General features: G+C 66.0%; 1 protein-coding gene across 6 annotated transcripts in view; it reads left to right on the top strand.

Annotated features, from left to right (window-relative positions):
* Window positions 1–18,182, top strand: part of TBC1D14 (TBC1 domain family member 14) — a 72,128-nt gene that overhangs the window by 32,012 nt on the left and 21,934 nt on the right. For 4 of the 6 annotated variants that reach the window (XM_045834110.1, XM_045834109.1, XM_045834112.1 and 1 more), the window contains one exon: window positions 1,361–1,481. The exons of 1 other annotated variant lie outside the window; for it this stretch is intronic. In XM_045834110.1, the coding sequence (XP_045690066.1) occupies window positions 1,361–1,481 (121 nt within the window). Of the gene's footprint in view, window positions 1–1,360; window positions 1,482–14,210; window positions 14,323–18,182 lie in introns of those variants that run through there. One more of the 6 variants, XM_045834113.1, reaches the window with a different exon arrangement.

Below are 18,182 nucleotides of genomic sequence, written 5' to 3'. Positions count from 1 at the left end.
CCCCGCTGTGGTCCCGGCGCACCCACTGCGTTTCCCAGCTGGGTCTCCTTAGCTGGCTTGCAGCCTGGAGCAGTCCTGCTGCCTGGCCTAGCCTCGCGTGACGCTGGGGTTTGCGGAGTCTGGACTCGCCGTGCCGCAGCTCGTCCCTCGGTCTGGGCGTGTCTGCGTGTCCCGGGGGGCGGTGAGAGTCGGGGTGCGATTTTGGGCAGCAGCGTGCGCCGTCTCTCCCGATGTCAGAGACGCCAGCACGCACCCTCGGGCGAGGAGGCTTCCCCGCTGTGGGACGGCTGTTTTTGCCGCGGTGATTAACAAGCGACCTGCGGGAGACACTCCCAGACCGTGAGGTTCCTGGGGCTCCTCCCGCTGTCCCCTCAAGGCCCAGCGCCCCGGTCAGAGCCTGACTCCGCTGCCTTTCGGTGCCCGCTGGGCGGCGTTCCGCCGCTCGCCTCCCTCCCCGTTGGTTCCTCTCCGTTTGCCTGCCTCCCGAGGGCCCGTGCGTCTCTGCGGTGGGCCGAGGGTTGTCACCCCTGTTCTCATAGTCTGCGGTGCTGATGGCACCGCTCCCGACCTCGCCGGTGGGAGCCCCTGCACCCGCCGCCGCTCCCCCAGCCCCTCGGCACACCCTCCCCCTCTCCGCACCCGGGCTGCTGCTCGCGGCGTCCTGCCGGCGGCCCGCTGGCGGCCCTGGAGACCTCTGGTCTTTACCGAGTGCGCCGGCGCGGTGCATTTCAGAGCCCAGCCTCCTCTGTGCCACCCTCGGGGACCCGTCTGTGGGATTTGGGACACGAGTCTACGTGTTGCTGGGAGAGAAGACCTGGTGACAGTCCCGTGGGGGCTGTCTTTCCGTGACACCCAGAGACGCTGTGAACAGGCGATGCGGGTTCACCTCACAGGCGGTCCGCGCGGAGCCCGAGGTGGCGCACTGACGCAGCTGTTCCCCGAGCGCCACCGCCTCAGTGTGCCCTGGCCTCAGCTCCTGCAGGGGCCCTGGTCGGGGGCGGCGCGGGTCCGAGTCACACCGCCGGCGCGGGCCGAGCCGGAGCTCCGATCGCCGGGGTCTGCCCTCGGAGCTCCCTTCTTCTGGAGGCGTGCTTCGTCATTGTGTACCACGTTTCCTTAAACCAAAGGGCTTGTACAGGTGGCAGCGAGGGACAGGAAGCTTATTTGAGGTGTAAGTTCCTTTGCCTGCTGCCTAGTCCTGTGTCCGTGTGAACATCGAGCCTGAAGAGCTACGGCGTGTGGCGTGCCCCGGCGCCCTCTCACGGGACGTGCGCGTGTGCCCGCGCGAGGGGGCCGGGGCTGCCCCGCTGCCCCTGTGCGCACCCGGGAATGCCCTAACCGTGTCGTTTCTCTCCTGTAGGAACTTGCTTGCTAGAAAACAAAATGCAAGATTTGACAGACACAGTGACTTGGGATGGAAGTTGTTTGGAAAAATACCGCTCCGCGAGAATGCTCAGAAAGAGTCAAAGAGAATGCAAAAGGTACACACGGCGAAAACCGCAGACATGTGCAGTGCGGCATCTATGTTTGACGCTTGCCAAAGTGACTGTGTTTGAGGCTTTGCACCTGGGGAAACTGTATTAATTTGCATGCCGAGTTCCTAACACTCAAGTCTGCCTTCAGAACGTGGGTGACTTTAACTTTTCTCACTTCTTGCGGTTTGTAACGTGCCCACAGGGGAGCTCGGTTGCGAAAGCCGGCCTTCGGATATGTATGACGATTTAATCTAATCAGTGTCCAGTTACAGTTGCAAGTGTGATGATTGCTCACTTTTGCGAGTTGTGTTGGACACTAAAGCATGCTCCTTCTCCCGTCCCATGATCCGGTCCCGGGGCCTGGATGCTCCTCCCGGGGCAGCTCTGGCCGGGAGGGCCGCCGTCCGCCCGGCCACGGGGGCCTCTTGCCCTCGCTGGCTCCGAGGCTGGCTGCCTGCCTGCGGCCGCGGAGGAGCAGGGTTCAGGGCCCGGCCAGGGCTGTGGTGTCTCCCCACCCCTGGCTCCCGTGGAAGGGAGAGGCCAGCTGTCAGGGGCACGTGCTGGTCTCCCCGAGGAGGGGCTCCTGCAAGGATGCAGCGAGGCCGGGGCTGCTGGTTCTCGCCCCGGCCTCCCGGCTGTCTGTCGTGATGGCGTGCTGTCTGCTGGGGCCGGGGCGGGGTGGGGGCGGGGGCGGGGCGGGGGCGGGGGCGGGGCGGGGGCGGGGCCCACCCACACCTCGCCCCGCCCCCACACCTCACCCCCGCCCCCAGTTTTGTGCTCCGTGGTAATTGTCCAGTGAGCACATGAGGACCGGCTGCCCCTGTGTGTTCTGCACGGGGGTCAGAGAGACGACACGGCGCCTGTGCTGAGCCTGCCGTCGGGGAGGACAGGATTCCGGGGCGGGCGTGGGAGGGCGTGTCGGAGAGTGAGCCGTGCCGGGGGCGGACCGCGTGCCGAGTGAGGGACTGCTGTGCGCCAGCGTCGAGTCAGCGCTGGGGCTTCTGGTGCTCGTGAAACTCGCAACCACCGCACGAGGAACACACTGTTACTGCCCTCACCGTGCCACAGCAGCACCGAGACGCAGGCCGAGTCGCCTGTGCAGCCGGCGAGTGGCCGAGCTGGAGCTCGGCCCGGCCGTGGGGCCCCACTGCCGCTCTGCCGCTCTGCTGCTCTGCCGTTCTGCGGGAAGCAGCAGCAGGGTCCCGGGAGGCCGGGCGAGGGTTCCCGGGGCCCGGGTGGGGCGGTGGGATGTGTCCGACTGGCTCTGACCTGAGGGCTCTGACCCGCGTGCAGAACGGTGCGGCCACCCTGGCACGGACGTGGCTCTGGGACCCGCCCCAGGCAGAGTGGTGTCCGGCTCAGCGCCGTGGCAGCTGTGGGGTCGCGGAGCGTGGCCCCTCGGAGGGTCACCCGCATGAGACCCCGGCGTGTGGTGTGCGGGGCGAGGCAGGGGGTGCGCGCCGAGGTTCCGGCTTGCGCACCCGGGGGGGCGTGAGCCGTGCCCACGCCGTGTCAGACGGAGTTCCTCCTGGACTCGTCTGGAGGAGCGCCTGGGCCCCGGGACTCACAAAGCAGACCGGCGCGGGAGCTCGCCCTGGCAGGTCGATGTGGTTACGTTTGCATCCCTTATCGCACAGGCTCCTTAAAACGGGATGAAATTAAAACGCGATGATGGATTTGTTTGCAAAACTCAGTGATGAATTTCTTAGGACACTTACGTAGGTAAGCGGTTAAAATATTTTAAAAGAAATGCGTACTTTCCAGAAAGTAATTATCACACTAAATAGAGCTTCCCCGTGGCCCTTAACATCCCTTGCCTCGTGCTTGAATCTCTTTGCCGTCTGTTCTGCACGTGTGTTCGCAGGCCAGCGTGGGTGCGCTCTGGGGCTGCGAGGGTCTATTGCCGCCGCTGCCTGTGCGGTAACACGACACCACGGAGACGGAGACGAGGGCTGCCCGGCCTCGGCCATCAATAATGAAGGAGCCACACAGCCTGCCCTGCCTGCCTGCCTGTGCGCCGTGTCTCTGGCTCCCTCCCCTCCCTCGCTCCCCTCCTCCCTCCCCCCCTCCCCCAAGCTGGCAAGGCCCGAGGGGGCTCCCGGGCACCAGGCGCAGGCTGGTGCTGCCACAGGGGTCGGTCGGCCCACACGCTCCAGAGGGCCTGAGCGCCCGGGCTGGTGGCCCCAAGTGGTGACGGCAGCTTCTGGTGGCGCGGCAGCCTCAGTGCGGCGATCGGGAAGCAGACCCCTCTCCCTTTCTTCTGGAACATTCTTGTCGCCAGAGAGAGGCAGCGTCCCGCCGCGGTTTCAGAGCGGGGACTCTGGGGTCCGGCACCAGGGCTCCCGCCCCTGCTCTGGCGCACTGTGGCTGTGTGGCCTGGGGCATGTCACCCAACCTTTCTGAACCGCATTTTACCTGTGAAATCTGGGGAAGACCGTGTACGTGTGTATCCATGTATGTATACAAACACACACGGCAGCAGTTTTTAGGAAGTATTGAAATGTTACTTTCGGTTATCTTTTAGAATTTTGTAAAAATTTTGAAAAGTACATTATTTTCTATGAGCTTACGTTATGATTTCCGGGAGATTTTCCTAATAGGGCGAATAAAAGTGACCCAGGACAGCTGTGTGGGTCACCTGGAACAGGGTCCTCCGACTGTGGCCCCCAGAGTGATGTCGTCACCACCTGGGCGTTCGTTGGAGACACGCGTTAGCAGGTGGCCTTCCCCCGGACATGCTGGACGGGCGCCGGGGCTGGGGTCCTGGCCCCCGCGGAACCGCCACCGTGCGGGAGGGGCGCATGGGCCGCTGGGGGACAACAGCCGTGTCTGCCAGAGCAGGCGACGGGAAGGGCCCGGCCTGGGCAGGCACAGGTCCTGGCAGGTGCAGGTGAACCAGACGCGCTCGCAGGAGCCCAGACGGGAGACCGGTGTGGTGGTGACGCTGTCCCCAGCGCGGTCCTGGGCCTTCCTTGGGCTGCACCGTCCCCTCGTTTGTTCCACGGACTGAGCCGCCGTGTGGACGCGCCCCGGGGCTGTGATGAAGGGCAGAACTTAAGTTCTGCCTCCGTGGGAACTTACCTCAGACGCAGCCTAAACCCAGGAGAAGCCAGTGCCGCCGAGACAGTGCGGCGCGGGCGTGGGGCGCCGCCGGCCGAGGGGCGTCTCTGCAGCACTCGGCGTGTTTCTCTGCAGTCGGGGTTTGACTGGCTGCCAGCGGCGGTCAGCCCCGCGGCCGTCTCCCAGTCCTCGTCTCGGTTGGCCTCTCCCGGCCTTCCTATCTCCCTCGCTGGGTGCCTCTGCGTGTCAGAGGGCCCTCGGCACCTTTCCGCCGCGGTCGCCCTCTGAGAGATCCCAGCCGGACGTGAGGCTCACACACACACACGCCCACCCCGCCTGCGCTGACAGCCGCATGAGTCTGCCGCCAGGGCCGCCCCTGCGCAGCCCCACCGGGGGGGGGGGGGCACGGATGGCTCACAGGCATCTCCCGCTGGACGAGTACAGGCCTGGCCTTGGCTTTCTGCCCTCTCTGTTGGACTCGTTCCCGTGGCATCTTCCCGCACGCGGTGAGTGGCAGGCGTGGCCCTCGCCCCGCTCTGAAACTCGAGCGCTGCTCTTGGCCTCTCTCTCCGCCCCGCCCTCCCCCGCAGTTCGACAGGTGTTTCGTTTATGTCGGGGCTCTGAAGGTGGGGGCTGGCGTGCAGTGTGGTCCAGGGGGGCAGGGACTGGCTGGGGGACTCTGGTGCCCCGGTGCAGCTGGTGGGGGGCTTGTGGCAGCGAGGTCTTCCCGAGCAGCCCCCCGGCCCGAGGAGCTGGGCGCACTGGCCCCCGGGGGCTCGAGTCGCTGGGAAATGGGGAGTTGGAGGTCTCGCGGCAGTGCGCGTCCTGGTTGCGTCGGTCGGTGCGCAGGTGTGCGTTGGTCAGGGGTCGGCAAACCAAGAAAAAGGAAACACCCGGAGTCTGCCTGCCCCCAGACGACTACTGTGTGCATTTCGGTGTTTTTCCTTTCAGGAATTTTTCCACTTTCTTTTATTTTTTAAAAAGATTTTATTTATTTTATTTTTAGAGAGGGGAAGGGAGGGAGAAAGAGAGGGAGAGGGAAGTATCAGTGTGTTATTGCATCTCACACGGCCCCCACTGGGGACCCAGCCCGCAACCCAGGCAGGTGCCCTGACTGGGAATCGAACCGGCGACCCTTTGGTTCGCAGCCCTTGCCCAGTCCACTGAGCCATACCAGCCAGGGCTAATTTTTTTTAAAGAAAAGACTCCATAAGTGAAGGTGAGTCTTTGTAACTTGAGTAGGTGTCAGGTGCTCAGGGCCACCGACCTTTGGCGGGGGCTTCAGAGCAGCGTGGGTGAGCCCTTTCCCCACTGCGCTCTGTGCGTGGACCTGAGAGGCTGGCACTGTTGCCGGGCAGCGAGGCGGGGCAGAACGGTGCGGTCCTGGTCGGCCCAGAGGCAGCTGCCCTGTGGCAGGGATGGGGGGGGTGCGGGGAAGGGCAGGCTCGCGGCCCCTCAGTGTCCTGGGTAAGCTGCCGCCGCGTGAGCCGGGGTGCATGCCGGTTCTGAAGTTTAATAAAACCCCAGGGAGTCTCGGGTCGCCTTCTGGAAGTTCAGGTCAGCCGTGAGCCGAGAAGAGAGAATCCCAGGAGGGGGCAGATCCAGGACGTCTCGGGGGGACTGCTGGTCTTCCTGCGCTCGGGTTCTGAGAGGTCCGGGTGCCTAGAAAACCGCGGTCCTCGCAGGCTGCAGAAGGGATGAGCCCGGGTGGCCGGTGCGGGCAGCTGGGGCGGGCCTCAGGTGGGTTCTGAAGTCCGATGCCACCTGTCGTCGCCTTCGCCCCATGCACCCTCAGAGGCCGGCCTGAGCGAGCTGGCGGAGGAGAGCAGAGCCCGTTCTGCGTAGGGATGGGGGCCGCAGCTGCGCGTTCGAAAATAGCGCACGGAGCGGCTGTCTGACCGTCCGGAAAAGGGGCAGCGGCAGGCGCCTCAGGGAGGGAAACCGGAATTTGGGGTTCCACTGAACCGACCAAGGTTGCCATTTTCCCTGTGATACTTCACAGCCTGAGCTCGGGGCAGCGCCAGGCCCAGGAGCGGCTGTCAGCACGGACAGGGAGAGTGCCAGGGGCTCCCCAGTGGGCTCTGAGGAGCCAGGCGCCCCCACACTTCCCCCCGGTCTCTCCCAACCCCCGGGAGCCCTGCCTGCAGGCTCCTGGCCGCAGGGCAAGGGCCGGCAGGAGCCTTCCGCTCCCAGGACGGTGGGGCAGACGCACCCCCAGTGCTGCAGCCTCTCCCGCCAGGCGGCCCCGCCGCGGACCCCACGGCAGGCGTGTTGGGAGAGAGCACCTGGAGACCCAGGAAAGGGGAGGCAGGGGAACCAGCGAGTCCCGGGGCCGTGTGAGGAGGACGAGGGGCTCAGGAAGGCGATCCCTTCAGGTTGTTCTGAGCTCCTGGCCTTACTCCCCAGTTGTGGGTCCGTGGGTCCAGTGACTTACGTGGACTTGCAGGGCTGACCCGGGGCAGACCCCCGCACAGACCCCAAGTCTGGCCACCGGGCGGGGCACATGTGGGGTGGACTCACCAAGGACGGCAAAGGCTCTGAGGACGGCTCCACCTTGAACCACAACAAACAAGGCTGGCTGGAACGTGGGTCTGGAATGCAGCTAGGGCACTTGCTTATTGAGACAGAGTATCAGCATTCGCCAGGGTTCAGACAAGGCCGGGGTCTCGGAGTCTCGGAACAGTATTCGCAATGTCACCTCCCGCGGGAGCCGGCAGCCGGCGGTGCCCAGGTAACCCCGGTGCCGGACCTCCCCCGCCAGCGCTCGGACGAGCGAGGGCGAGCGAGGGGGGCGGAGCGTGGCGGTGAGGGGTCGAGGGCACAGAGGACTCCCTGAAGACCGTGGAGCTGAGCGGCACAGTGACCGAGGTACAGGGCTGCCTGGACGGGCTCGGTAGCAGAGGGGCCGTGACGGAGGGAGGAGTGCGCGAACTTGAAGCTGGGGCGGTGGAAGTCGGTCTGAAGGGTGCGGCGGAGGGGAAGATCGGGAGATGGGAGACCGGAGCCAGCGCGGAGCCCGAGGGGCGTGCGGGGTGAGGCTGGGGCCCGCGTCTGTGTTGCGGAGCTCGAGGAGAGGAGGAGGAAGACGTGGCGCGGGAGAAAAGGGCGAAGTCAATGACGGCCGAGCGGGTGTGGGATCAGACGCGGCAGACGGCGGCACGTTCGCGGGCGGCCGAGGACTCGGGGCGGGGGCGGGGCCGGGGCCGGGGCGGGGCCGAGGACTCGGGGCGGGGCGGGGCCGAGGACTGGGGCGGGGCGCGGGCGGGGCTGGGGGCGGGGCAGCCGGGCCCAGACACGCCCACACAGGCGCCGGAGGTGCCGGCAGACACTTCGCAGGCGGCCAGGAAAAACGCATCACGCGTTGGGGAACACACGGTGGTGACTGATTGTTGTCAGCACGAAATGGAACAGCATTTTTATTTTTAAAAATTTTGTAATCTTTTTGAGTTACTGTTTTGGATTTCTTTTTTCTTTTCATTGTTGTCAAGTGCCGTCGTCTCCATTTTCACCCCACCCCGGCCCCCCGCCCCCCATTCCCTCCCCCCACCCTGGAACCTGCCCGCCCCTTTGGCTCGGCCCACGTGTCCCTCACACGTGTCCCTCGATGTCCCCGGCTGTCCCCCATGGCCCCTCTCCCCCTCCTCTCTGGCTCCTGTCGGTTGGTCCTCTTTTCCGTGTCTCTGGGTGCATGTTGCCTGGTTGTTTGTGAAACAGCCCTTTCTAAAGTGCTGGGAGAAGAGAGCTGTTAGCCCAAGATCCCGGACCTAGCAGAGTCGCCGAGGCGTGAGAGTGAAACGGTGGTGTTTTCAGACGAGGGAAAACGAAGAGGACCTGCGGCCGGCAGATCGGAGCGAGTCGCCAGAGGAAGCTCCTCAGCCGGGATGGCGGCACCTGGGGAGGAGGGGGGGGGGGAGCGGAAGCCGACCCCTCGATGAGCTCTGCGGAGGATCGCTGGCTGGGAGGGGCAGGCAGTGCCCGGGGTGTCCAGCGTGGGTGTGGGTGTAACCCACGGGACAGAGGAAGTATGGGGGAGTGTGATGTGCAGGCCCCGCTTCTGCAGTCCCCCCGAAGCCGTGAAATGCGGGTTCTGAATAGGCTGGGACACATTCAATGTATTGTAACCCCCAGGTCGCCTACTAAAGAGAGCCCAAACCCAATGAGTTAAAATGGAATTGTAAGTTTAAAAAGCCAAAATCAAGGTAGAAGAAAAAGAGAAAGGAAACCCAGGAAACCAGTAAGGTGGTAGGTCCCCATGGAAATATCGCGGTGACCACACCAGTGTGCGTGGTCGGAGCAGAACCCCTCGCCTGTCCGAATGCCAGTTCTGACAGTCACCAGAGGGGGGTGAAAAAAACAAACGACCCAACTTGACACTATCCCAAAGAGACTCACTTCAAATATAACGTGTGTGGGCTGAAATGAAAGGACTGGTGAGATACACCACAAAAACGCTAATCAGAATGAGGATGGAGTGGACACAGTGACGTCAGGAAAGGACTTCAGAGCAGCGGGCATTCACAGGGAGAAGGCGGGACGCTGCCTGGTGGGGACGGAGCGACTGGGGACGGAGCGCCCCTGGTACCAGCTGCTGACACGCGGTGCGAGTGCTGACCGGTGGGAGGCAGGCGCAGGGGGCACCATGGCTCAACCCGGGGGCCCCAGCCCCCCTCTCTGCGCGCCCACGGACAGACCTGTCGACAGAGTCAGCCCGGACAGAAGGACTGACCGCTAGCTGGCCGGACGGCCTGACGCCGGGGGAAACCGCCACCCTCCGGCGCGCCTGCGGGGCACCCGCGCTGCGGGAGAAGCTCCGCGTTTGAAGGGTCGAAGCGACACAGGACTGCGTTCTCTAACCGCGGTGGGAGTGACTGGAGAGCGAGGACGAGGACGACGAGAGCGTCCCCCCAAAACTCGGGAGCTGAACGAGGAACCCAGTTCCAAACAAGTCACGGGACGAGGCAGGGGTCACGAGGAAAGTGGGACACTGTTGGGAACGGAACGAAAATGCCAGGTGTCACCATGTGTGGGATGCGGTGCCGAGGGGGACGTTTATGGTAAAAATGCTCTCAATCAGTAATCTCATGTTCTGCCTTAAGACACTGTACAAGGGGCAAATAAACTGACTTAAACCTGTATCATTAAAGAAATGGACATGAGCCAGTCCAGTAGAGCCGCGGCTCTGCACCTGGCCCCGCCGCTGAGGTTGTCCCCCGCGGTCCTGGGACAGCCCTGACTTCGGGACCGAGGGCCTGGAGTCCGTGTCTGGGCTCTGTAACCCGCCGTCAGGGGTGTGGCCTCTGGCCTTGGTGCTGCTCAGAACCTCGGTCCTGTCTGCAGAGGTCACGCCCCCCCCCCCGCCCTGCCTCCCGGGCCAGGGGGGGCCCTTCCCGTGGGAGACCAGCCACCTGCTCCCAGCGGGCGGGAAGGTCAGCGTGTCCTTGTAGCGAGTGACTCTGGCCTGAAACACTCCGCGTGCCGAAGTGGCATGTTCTGGGGTGGCAGAGTCTGCCCCCCCCCCCCACACACGCGACTGCAGGGGCCTTTGGGAGACGGGAGGTGTGAGGAGAGTGAGGCTGCTGCTGCATTTCCCTTTAACTGCCTCGTCAAAGCTGAACTCGGGGCGTCCCTTGCAGAAGTGCCGCGTCAGTGCTGGAAGCGCTTTGGAAGGAGCCTTCTCGCTGGCGCTGGAAGCTCCGTGCCAGCCCCTGAGCTCCTGGGCAAGGCTGTGGCTGTCCCCTGGGCTTACGCCTGTGCCCAGGAGCCCACGGGCCGCGGGCAGTGACGGGAGCGCTGTTGCGGAAGTGGGAGTCCCGGCTCAGCAGCGGCGCATCGGGGGGGTGGGGGGGGGCTGACAGCGGGAGGCTCTGGAATCAGGACGCTTGGCTTTACATCCCCCCACCCCCCGGGGCCGCCTACCAGCTGTTCCAGGGGAGGTCGCTCGGACCCTCCGTCGCTGTAGCTGGGGAGAGGGGCCGGGATGCCGGTGGTGCGTGCATCGGGGTGCTGCCGCTGCTCTAAAAGGTACCCCAAACGCGAGGGCTGCAGCCAGCGCGGATTGATTCTCCTCCGGCTTTGGAGGTCAGAGCCCAGAATCAGCCCTCCAGGTGGAGAAGAAGGCGTGGGCTGCGCTGATCGTTCTAGAGCAGGGGCGTCAGACTCATCTTCCCGCCGCCACGTCCGCCTCGCGGTCGCCTTCGAGGGACGGGATGTGATTTCAGCTCCTGAACAGCTGAGGAGGAGTTACAGTCACACGGTCCTAGAGTTATTCCGGCCCTTTGAAGGCAACCGAGAGGCTGGTGTGGCCCCCCCCCCCCGGTGAAAACAGGTCTGACACCCCTGCTCCCGAGTCACGGGTGCGGGGGTTGGTGCGCGGGCACGGGTGCAGGCCGTCGGTCACTGCTGGTGACGGCCCAGCTGTCACTGCATGGTATAACGTGTGGTTAGGCCTTGTAGGAGGGGCTCAGCCCTGAAATGTGTGTGTGGTGACGTGCAGGTGACCGCCTGCGCGCAGAGACGAGCCACGTGTTCAGACGAGTGTGTGACGCATGTTGGACACGCGCCGGGTGCGTCCCACGTGTACGTGGGGTGAGCCTGTGGGCCCAGGGTGGCTGACGACCGCAGGGTGCGTGGCACGTGGCGCTGGAGGGGGTGTGGGGGGGCCGAGAACCATGCTGCAACTCTGTGAGCACGGGGTGTTGCAGCATTAGCCCTCCCCCGCCTGCAGGAGTGGTCGCCGGCCAGTCACCCCTCCCGGGGCCCTGGGAACCTCAGGGGTTTCCCGCAGGCGCAGGGTGGGCACCTGTGTGGGGCAGTGATTGCAGTGCTGGTGTGGGAGCCACGCAGGGCCGCGACCTTGTCTGTCTCTATCCCTGGGGCCGAGCACCACGGGGAGGGCGGGCGGGCGGGCGGAAGACAAGGAGGGACAGTAGAGGACCGAGTCCACAGAAGCCGAGTGCCGTGCTCTCAGCGGAGCCGCCGTTAGTTAGTTGTGAGAAGCCCCCCGGGTCCCCGCTCTCAGGTGTTACTGTCTCTCGAGGGGAGGTACCACCCATCAAATAGGTGTGTGATCGCACGCGGTGAGAAGTGCCGAGAGCAGCCCGCTGCGGGGCGGAAACCCGCGGGGCCGTGCAGAGCCGGCGGGGGGCGGGGGGCGCTCCTGTGGGTGGGCACCGGATGAGCCGCTGCCCCTCGTGGAGAAACGCCAGACCCGCGGAGGGGCTCCGACAGGTGCTTCCGCGACACCCGCGCACGTGCCGCGGAGATCAGACAGGTGTTGCCGTTTTGCCTTATTCATTTATTTGGGCCTCCTCCTGTTTTCAAAAAGCGGAACCGCCCGAAAGAAGTTGCAGCTGTCACGACCATTCGCCGCCGCGGCCCGGAGGGTTCCCGGCGGCTCCGCAGGAGCCCCTGACCCTGCCCCGGCCGCAGCACGGCCGTGAGGGGGACGGGTGCTGCTTCCCCAGCTGCCCTCGTCGTTTGGCCCGTCGGTCTCTTAACGGAAGGGTTGTTCTGCCCTTTTTCAGTCACGCCCGCCTTTTCCTTTCCGGGGGCCACGGTCAGAGGCGGAGGAGTGCGTGGTGGAGATGAGTAAGACGGCGGCTTCAGCCGCGAGGGCGCTTGGGGAACCAGGTGTTCACGGGCACATGCACGGAGAAGAACTTGGATAAGACCGTGAACTTAGGTTTAAATGTACGGAGTACTTGGGACAAAAAACCTTTGGGCTTACCTTCTCTGTTGGACACAGACCCACAAGCGCTGTGTGACTCTGCAGTTCCTGGGCTCGCTCTCCCCTGGAGAACCCCGTGGACCTCAGGCAGGCGAGGCAGAGGTTCCGGGTGGGGAGAGAAAGGACACTTTCCCACTGCTGTCCTGTTTTATTTCCAAATTTTGAATAATTTTTCTTGACAGGGTTTTCTTTAATCCAGCCAGAATCGACCTCTCCACTTTTATCCCATTACTTTTTTTTTACAGTAAGGCTTTATTTTTCAAAACGGACAGCTGGTGGGGCCCGTCGTTCATGCATCTTCACCAGCGGCTGGGACGCCCCCCACCCCCCTCGGGTGCGCATCCTGGTGCGCGTTCCTCCAGCCCATGCTGTGAGACGACCGCCAGGGCATTTCCCAAGGCGCCCCAAGGGCCGCCCGGACCTCGGGACCCTGCAGGCAGCAGCCGGGCCGTGCGCTGGCGTGGGCAGGTCCTCACCGAGTGGGTGGCGTGCTGCTTCGGCGGCTGACCAGGTTCCTGAGCCGCCCCGGACTCTGCCTCGGGGCCTCGGGACCACTTCTGATTTGGCCTCGCCCCCAGATGCCTTCCCAGGGGGTGGGGGGGGCGGTGCTCTTCATCTGTCCTGGCTGACTCGCCTGCGTCTCCTCGTCCATGGGCGGCTGCCGCCACTGCTGCCTCGGGGAGACGCCAGACAAAAAGTTTCCCACTGCTTTTTTTTTATGGTTGTTCAAGTACAACCGTCTCCACTTTCACCCCACCACCACGTCCCCGCCCCACCCACCCACCCTCTCTACACCCCCTACTTCTTAAGAACGGCTTCGCTGAGGCGTAGTTACGACACCACGAAAGGCCCCGTCGTACCTGTGCAGTGACTGTGTGTGCACTTACGCAGGCAGGTGCCTGTCTGTCGCCACAGCAGCCCGGCTTTAGAGCGCGTTCCCCCCTCGGAGACGTCCCCCCGGAAGCATCCCCTCCGGCCTGTCTGCAGGGGCTCTGCTCCCCCTCCGGCTTCGGGCAGTGCAGGCAGAGGCGGGGGTGTGGGAGGTGCATGCTGGACCGGACCGGAGAAGACAAGGCCCCCTCTCCCGAGGGGTTCAGGGGACGCCCTGTTTCTGCAGGTGGTCAGGCCGAGTACCGCTGTCACTGTCCCTGGCCGTGGGCAGCGCAGGCTCCACCCGAGGGAAGGAGCTTCTGGTGGCGGTTTTTTTGGTGATGCTGTTTATCCCAGACCAGCGGAGCGCAGCCCAAGCCGAGGCACTTGTGAATTTCTGCCCTGGGAGGGACTGGTGTGGCCTCAGACTGAGTCTGTTCAGCCCTCCGACACTGCACCCGTGGGCGGACCAGAAGTACTGGCACACACTTTAAACGTTTTTTAAACGGAGATGTAATTCCCAAACAGTGGAATGCTCTCATCCAAAGCCTACTGTTAGCTCTGATGAGCCGTCAGGAGTCAGACTTGTATCAGTGTGCATCTTGGTGTGTCCCTGACGTTTTGATGGGGTTCATCTTTCCTGGAGAAAACCTGACCCACAGGAGAATCCAGAGAAGATAAAAATTGCTCGTGACCACCCCCCCTACCCCAGTTTACCAGCTTCAGTCGCTTGTGTGAGTGCATCTCAGGAATGGACGTTTCTCCTTCTTAAACGGGGAACGGAGCCCAGCTTGCGGTGTGCCGGCGCCCGCTCCCTCCCCGTAGGAGCGTCGCCTTCCAGCCGGAGGTCTGTGCGGACACCACAGCCCAGCGCCCCGCTCTGAGCCCGGTGGAGCCCGAGCCCGGTGGAGCCGCTGGCGTCCCGACCGGGCGGGGAGGGGAAACCCGCTCTAACGCCCCGCCTCTGCGCGCCCCCCAGCGCCCAGGGTCCCCGCGAGCCAGGCCTGACGGGCGGACGCGGAGCGCGCGGATCGGCGGGACGCGCGGCATCTGCGTGCGATTGAGCAGACTGCCGCCCCCGCCCCCGCCGAGCCGCCGCCCGAGGCCCCGCCGCCGCTGCCTGAGCTGCCTACTCGCCCGCTCGGGCATGGAGCCGCCAGCCACGCGCCTCTGAGCCCCACGGTGTTCATGGTGAGTGGGGCCGGCCGGCCGCGACTCTGGGAGGGGTCAGTGGTCCGCCACCGGCTGAGGCTCCGCCGCGGGCGCGCCGGGTGCGCGGGTGTCAGGTTCGCCTGTCCCCGCGAGCTGAGCCTGCTGGGGGCCGCGCAGTGCGCCTCGCTCCTCCCGGCCTTGCTTTGTGTCTCTGGTTCCATAGAATGCCCCAACGGGGTTCCGCTTTAAACGGGTGTGGTTCGGGATTGTAAGGGGGAGGGCCGGTGCGCCCTGCGACCCCAGTTCTTACCGCCCAGAATTCGATCGCATCCTGTCTCCGGATTCAGGTCAGCCCGGGCCAGGCATCCCTCCCTCCTTGGAGGCCCGCGGGGCCTTGCTGGTGATCCCGGCAGAGGATCGCCTTTCTGACGACCAGACAGCGCCCTGGAACAATGGGGTTTCGAGGGCAGCCGGGCCTGCTAAAACCCGCAGCTGGGTGGGCGCGCAGGACCCCCCGTCTGTGCACACTGTAACTTCGGTGCTGGGAGGGTTTGTGGGGAGTTCGGCCGGTGCGAAAGGCCTCCCCAGGGTCGGTTCCCCAGCGCTGACACTCGCAGCCCCTCAGAGGATGCTTTCTGGGGGATCAGTGCCTGGGGGGCGGTGGGCGCACCCGAGTCAGAGGACCCCCGGGGGTTCCCTGAGGGGCCCTTCTTAGTGTGAGGCGGAGCCTCAACGGTCACCGGGGCGTCTTTCCGGAAGCCGGGCGTTTGTGAGACCTGCACAGGCCCCTCTCCCCGCTGAAGACGGTGAAACAGAACGGGTCTCGCGTCAGGTTTGGAAGCAAAGTCTCTCTCCCCCGGAATCGCCTGGTAGAAATATCAGCGTGCAGCGGCCACGGTGTCCGGGACCCCCCCCATCTTCAGCCCTGTGGGGTGCCCTTAGGGGGAGCCCTGTGAAGAGCAGCTGCAGCAACGCGAGGGCAGTGACCAGCACTCCCTGTCCCTGCCTGGGTGCTGCTGCGGCCGCATGTCCGTGTGCGCCGCCCCGCTCCCATTCAGTCTCCCACCTGGCAGGCGAGGAGTCGGGCTCGGGGGCAGGGAATGTGCTCAAGGTCAGGCTGCTGTCCCGGCTGTGGGGGTCCAGACGCAGGCCGGCTGCCCTCCCCCCGCGCTTCCCCGCAGGCAGGCTGTGCACCGGCACCTGGTGCTGGACGCTGGCCCTCGCCGTCTTCTCCCAGGTGCCGCGGGGGGCGGAGGGGGGCGGGTGGCCTGCCGTGCCTGACCACAGACCCGCCTCCGGAGCCCCCCCCCCCAGCAGGGGCCTCAAGAGGCTCCTCTTGACACTGCACACAGCTGAGTCGGGGCGCAAGGCCGGGGGGTGTCCAGGGATGCCCCCGCCCCCTCCCAGCTGAGGCAGCTCCCCCAGAAGCAGGGGGACCTCCCCGGGCCAGCTTGGCAGCGGGCTCAGCATCCCTTCGGGTCTCACACAGCCCCCCCCCCGCCCCCCCCTCAGTCAGGCTGCCGGGAGTGCGTTCTCTCCATCGTGGGAGAGCCCGGGGGTCTTCTTTGTTCTCTTAAAACACGCGCCCGTCGAGGTGGGCCGCCTTCTCTTCCGACTGGCAGACCGGGCTCTTGGCGCTTGGCCCGCGAGTGTGGCGCCCTCGTCCTCGCCTGAGCACGCTGGGATCCCACGCCGGCGGCGGACCCCGCGCCCTCCTTGTCCGTCGGCCCTCGGCCTGAGAGTCGCAAGCACAACTCGGCCTCACCCTCTGCCGAAGGTGTGCCTGCCAGCCCTGGCGCAGGCCCGCTCGGCGCGCCTCCTGGCTGCCGCTTGTGCGGGCCGGCGGCCTCGGGGAGACAGACGCTTTCCTCTGTCCCCCCCTGTCGGCGGCCCGCCCCCAAGACTGGGAGCTGCAGTTTTGCTTCCAAAGCCTTGGCTCTGGCCGCATCGTGTGCCGGCCCGAGGTTGCCCACGGGGCCCCCGTGGCCGGCAGCTCCCGCTCTGGGGGCGGTTTCCATGGCCAGCCCGGACTCCTGGCCTCTGCCAGCATCTCCCCTGCCCCTGCCGGAGTGGGCACTCACAGGCTGGGCTCCGAGGGTCTCCGGGCGTGCCGGGCCCATGGGGCCCCCCCAGGCGGGGCCCTTCCCGCCTCCCCCCGCTGCCAGGTCTTGCGGCCTGTCTGGCTCGTGGCCTCTGCGTGGAGCTGGGGCCTGCTCACTTGCTCCCCCTCTCGCTCCCCGGTTCACCCTGACCCTTCGCCGGGCCGCCAGCCCACCCCCACGTCCTGGCCCTGGCCGGAGTCGGCGTGCTCTGCTGGCCGCCGTCTCACTGGCGCCGGTCCTCTCCTCCAGCAGGGTGCACGCCAGACTGCTCGGGGCGTGGGCTCGACCCGCCGTGCTTCCCAGTCGGTGTCCTGTGGGCTTTTTTGACGTGACGGCCCCCCACCCCGCCAGGCCGCTGGAGACGCAGAGCCGAGACAGACGGGCCTCACCGTGTGCGCGCTGGTGCTGGTTTTCCTGGGTGCTGCCCGACCACGTACGCCGGGGTGCCACGAGACCGCGGAGGACCGCCGCCCTCAGTTCCCTGGTGACCAGGGCGCTGGAACCCCTTGCGGTCGTCTGGGCGGGCGGCTCGCACTGATGCGCGTGCAGGGCTCCTCCCTGCTGAGCACGGTGACGGGCACCGTCACATCGGTCACGCCAGGGACCTGGGGACTCCGCCCCGTGGGGGTCCGGAGCAGGGAAGACACGTGGCAGTGATGGGCTGGACCAGGGCTTCGCCGCAGGTGCCTGGCGCCGAACAGGCCTGGGACCTCGGGGCGGGGGGGGGGGGGGCGGCCGTCGACGCCCGTCCTCCCGTCGTCCCGGGGCCCTCCCGGCGGCTCCCACTTGACAGCGAGGGAGCCGAGGCCCGGCCGGAAGCACGAGGATGTGCCTGAGGTCAAGGGCTGGGACTCGGAGCTGAGATTTTGCCTCCGAAGCCCTAGCACCCGCCGCATCACGTGCTGACCCTGTGTCTCCCCACAGACTTCTCCTCTGCCTCCGTCCCTGCTCCCCGCAAGGGTCCGCGGAGGGGACGGCCCTCCTTCTCGCTTCTGAAGGGGGTGTGTCTGGAGGGGAGGCTGAGCTCGCTGCTGACCTCTGGGGGGCTGTGGGACAGCTGCCTTCGGGGCGGGGCCTGCAGCAGCTCCTGGTGCCACCCGGGCTCTGAAACGCTGCCCCGAGTGTTGGGGGCGCGTTCCCTGGGGGGTCCACTGCGGGCAGGCCGGGCCGGGCCTCCTCTGCAGGTCAAACACCGCACGGCGCCGTGTCCGGCTGACGTGGAAGCACGCACGCCACACACAGCACCCCAGGCCTCTGTCGTCGTCGGCGGGGGGCTTTCCTGCACGGAGCGTGAGTGTGAGTGAGGAGACGACCCTGGACCGTGCGGGGCGCGGCCGCCCGGGAGAACTGTGGCTGCACAGCCGGGTGCTGGGCCTCTGGCCCCTGCTCCCCAGAGGCGGGGCTCGTTTTCGTCCCTGGGCCTTCCCACCCGGGACACGGGGACGGGAGCAGCTTCTCCCTCAGAGGCTGGTGGGGGGGGCCGTCACACTCGGCGTCTCACGCCCTTGACTGCCGCCGCCTGTCAGTGGGGGCTCCTGAGCCCCGGCCGCAGGCAGCGCGCCCGCCGTGCCGGCCCCGAGTCGGGCCTTCCGTGCGCTCCCCTGCTCCTTCCCTGTGCGCGCTGGCCGTCGTGGGCCTCGCTGGCCGTCGTGGGCCTCGCCGGCCCCCACCGGTGCCTGGCCCCAGAGCATCGTCTCTGCCCCCAGCAACCCGGGCGGCGTTTCTCCGCCCCGGGGGCTGTGCTCGCGACCTCGGTGGCCTCCCCCACGTCCCGGCCTCCCCACCCTGGCGCCACGG

Source organism: Phyllostomus hastatus, unplaced genomic scaffold, assembly GCF_019186645.2.
Source record: "Phyllostomus hastatus isolate PE091 unplaced genomic scaffold, TTU_PhHast_1.1 phas_contig_196, whole genome shotgun sequence".
Lineage (NCBI taxonomy): Eukaryota > Metazoa > Chordata > Mammalia > Chiroptera > Phyllostomidae > Phyllostomus > Phyllostomus hastatus.
Note: the sequence above shows the minus strand (reverse complement) of the source record. Positions and strands in the feature narration are given on the sequence as shown.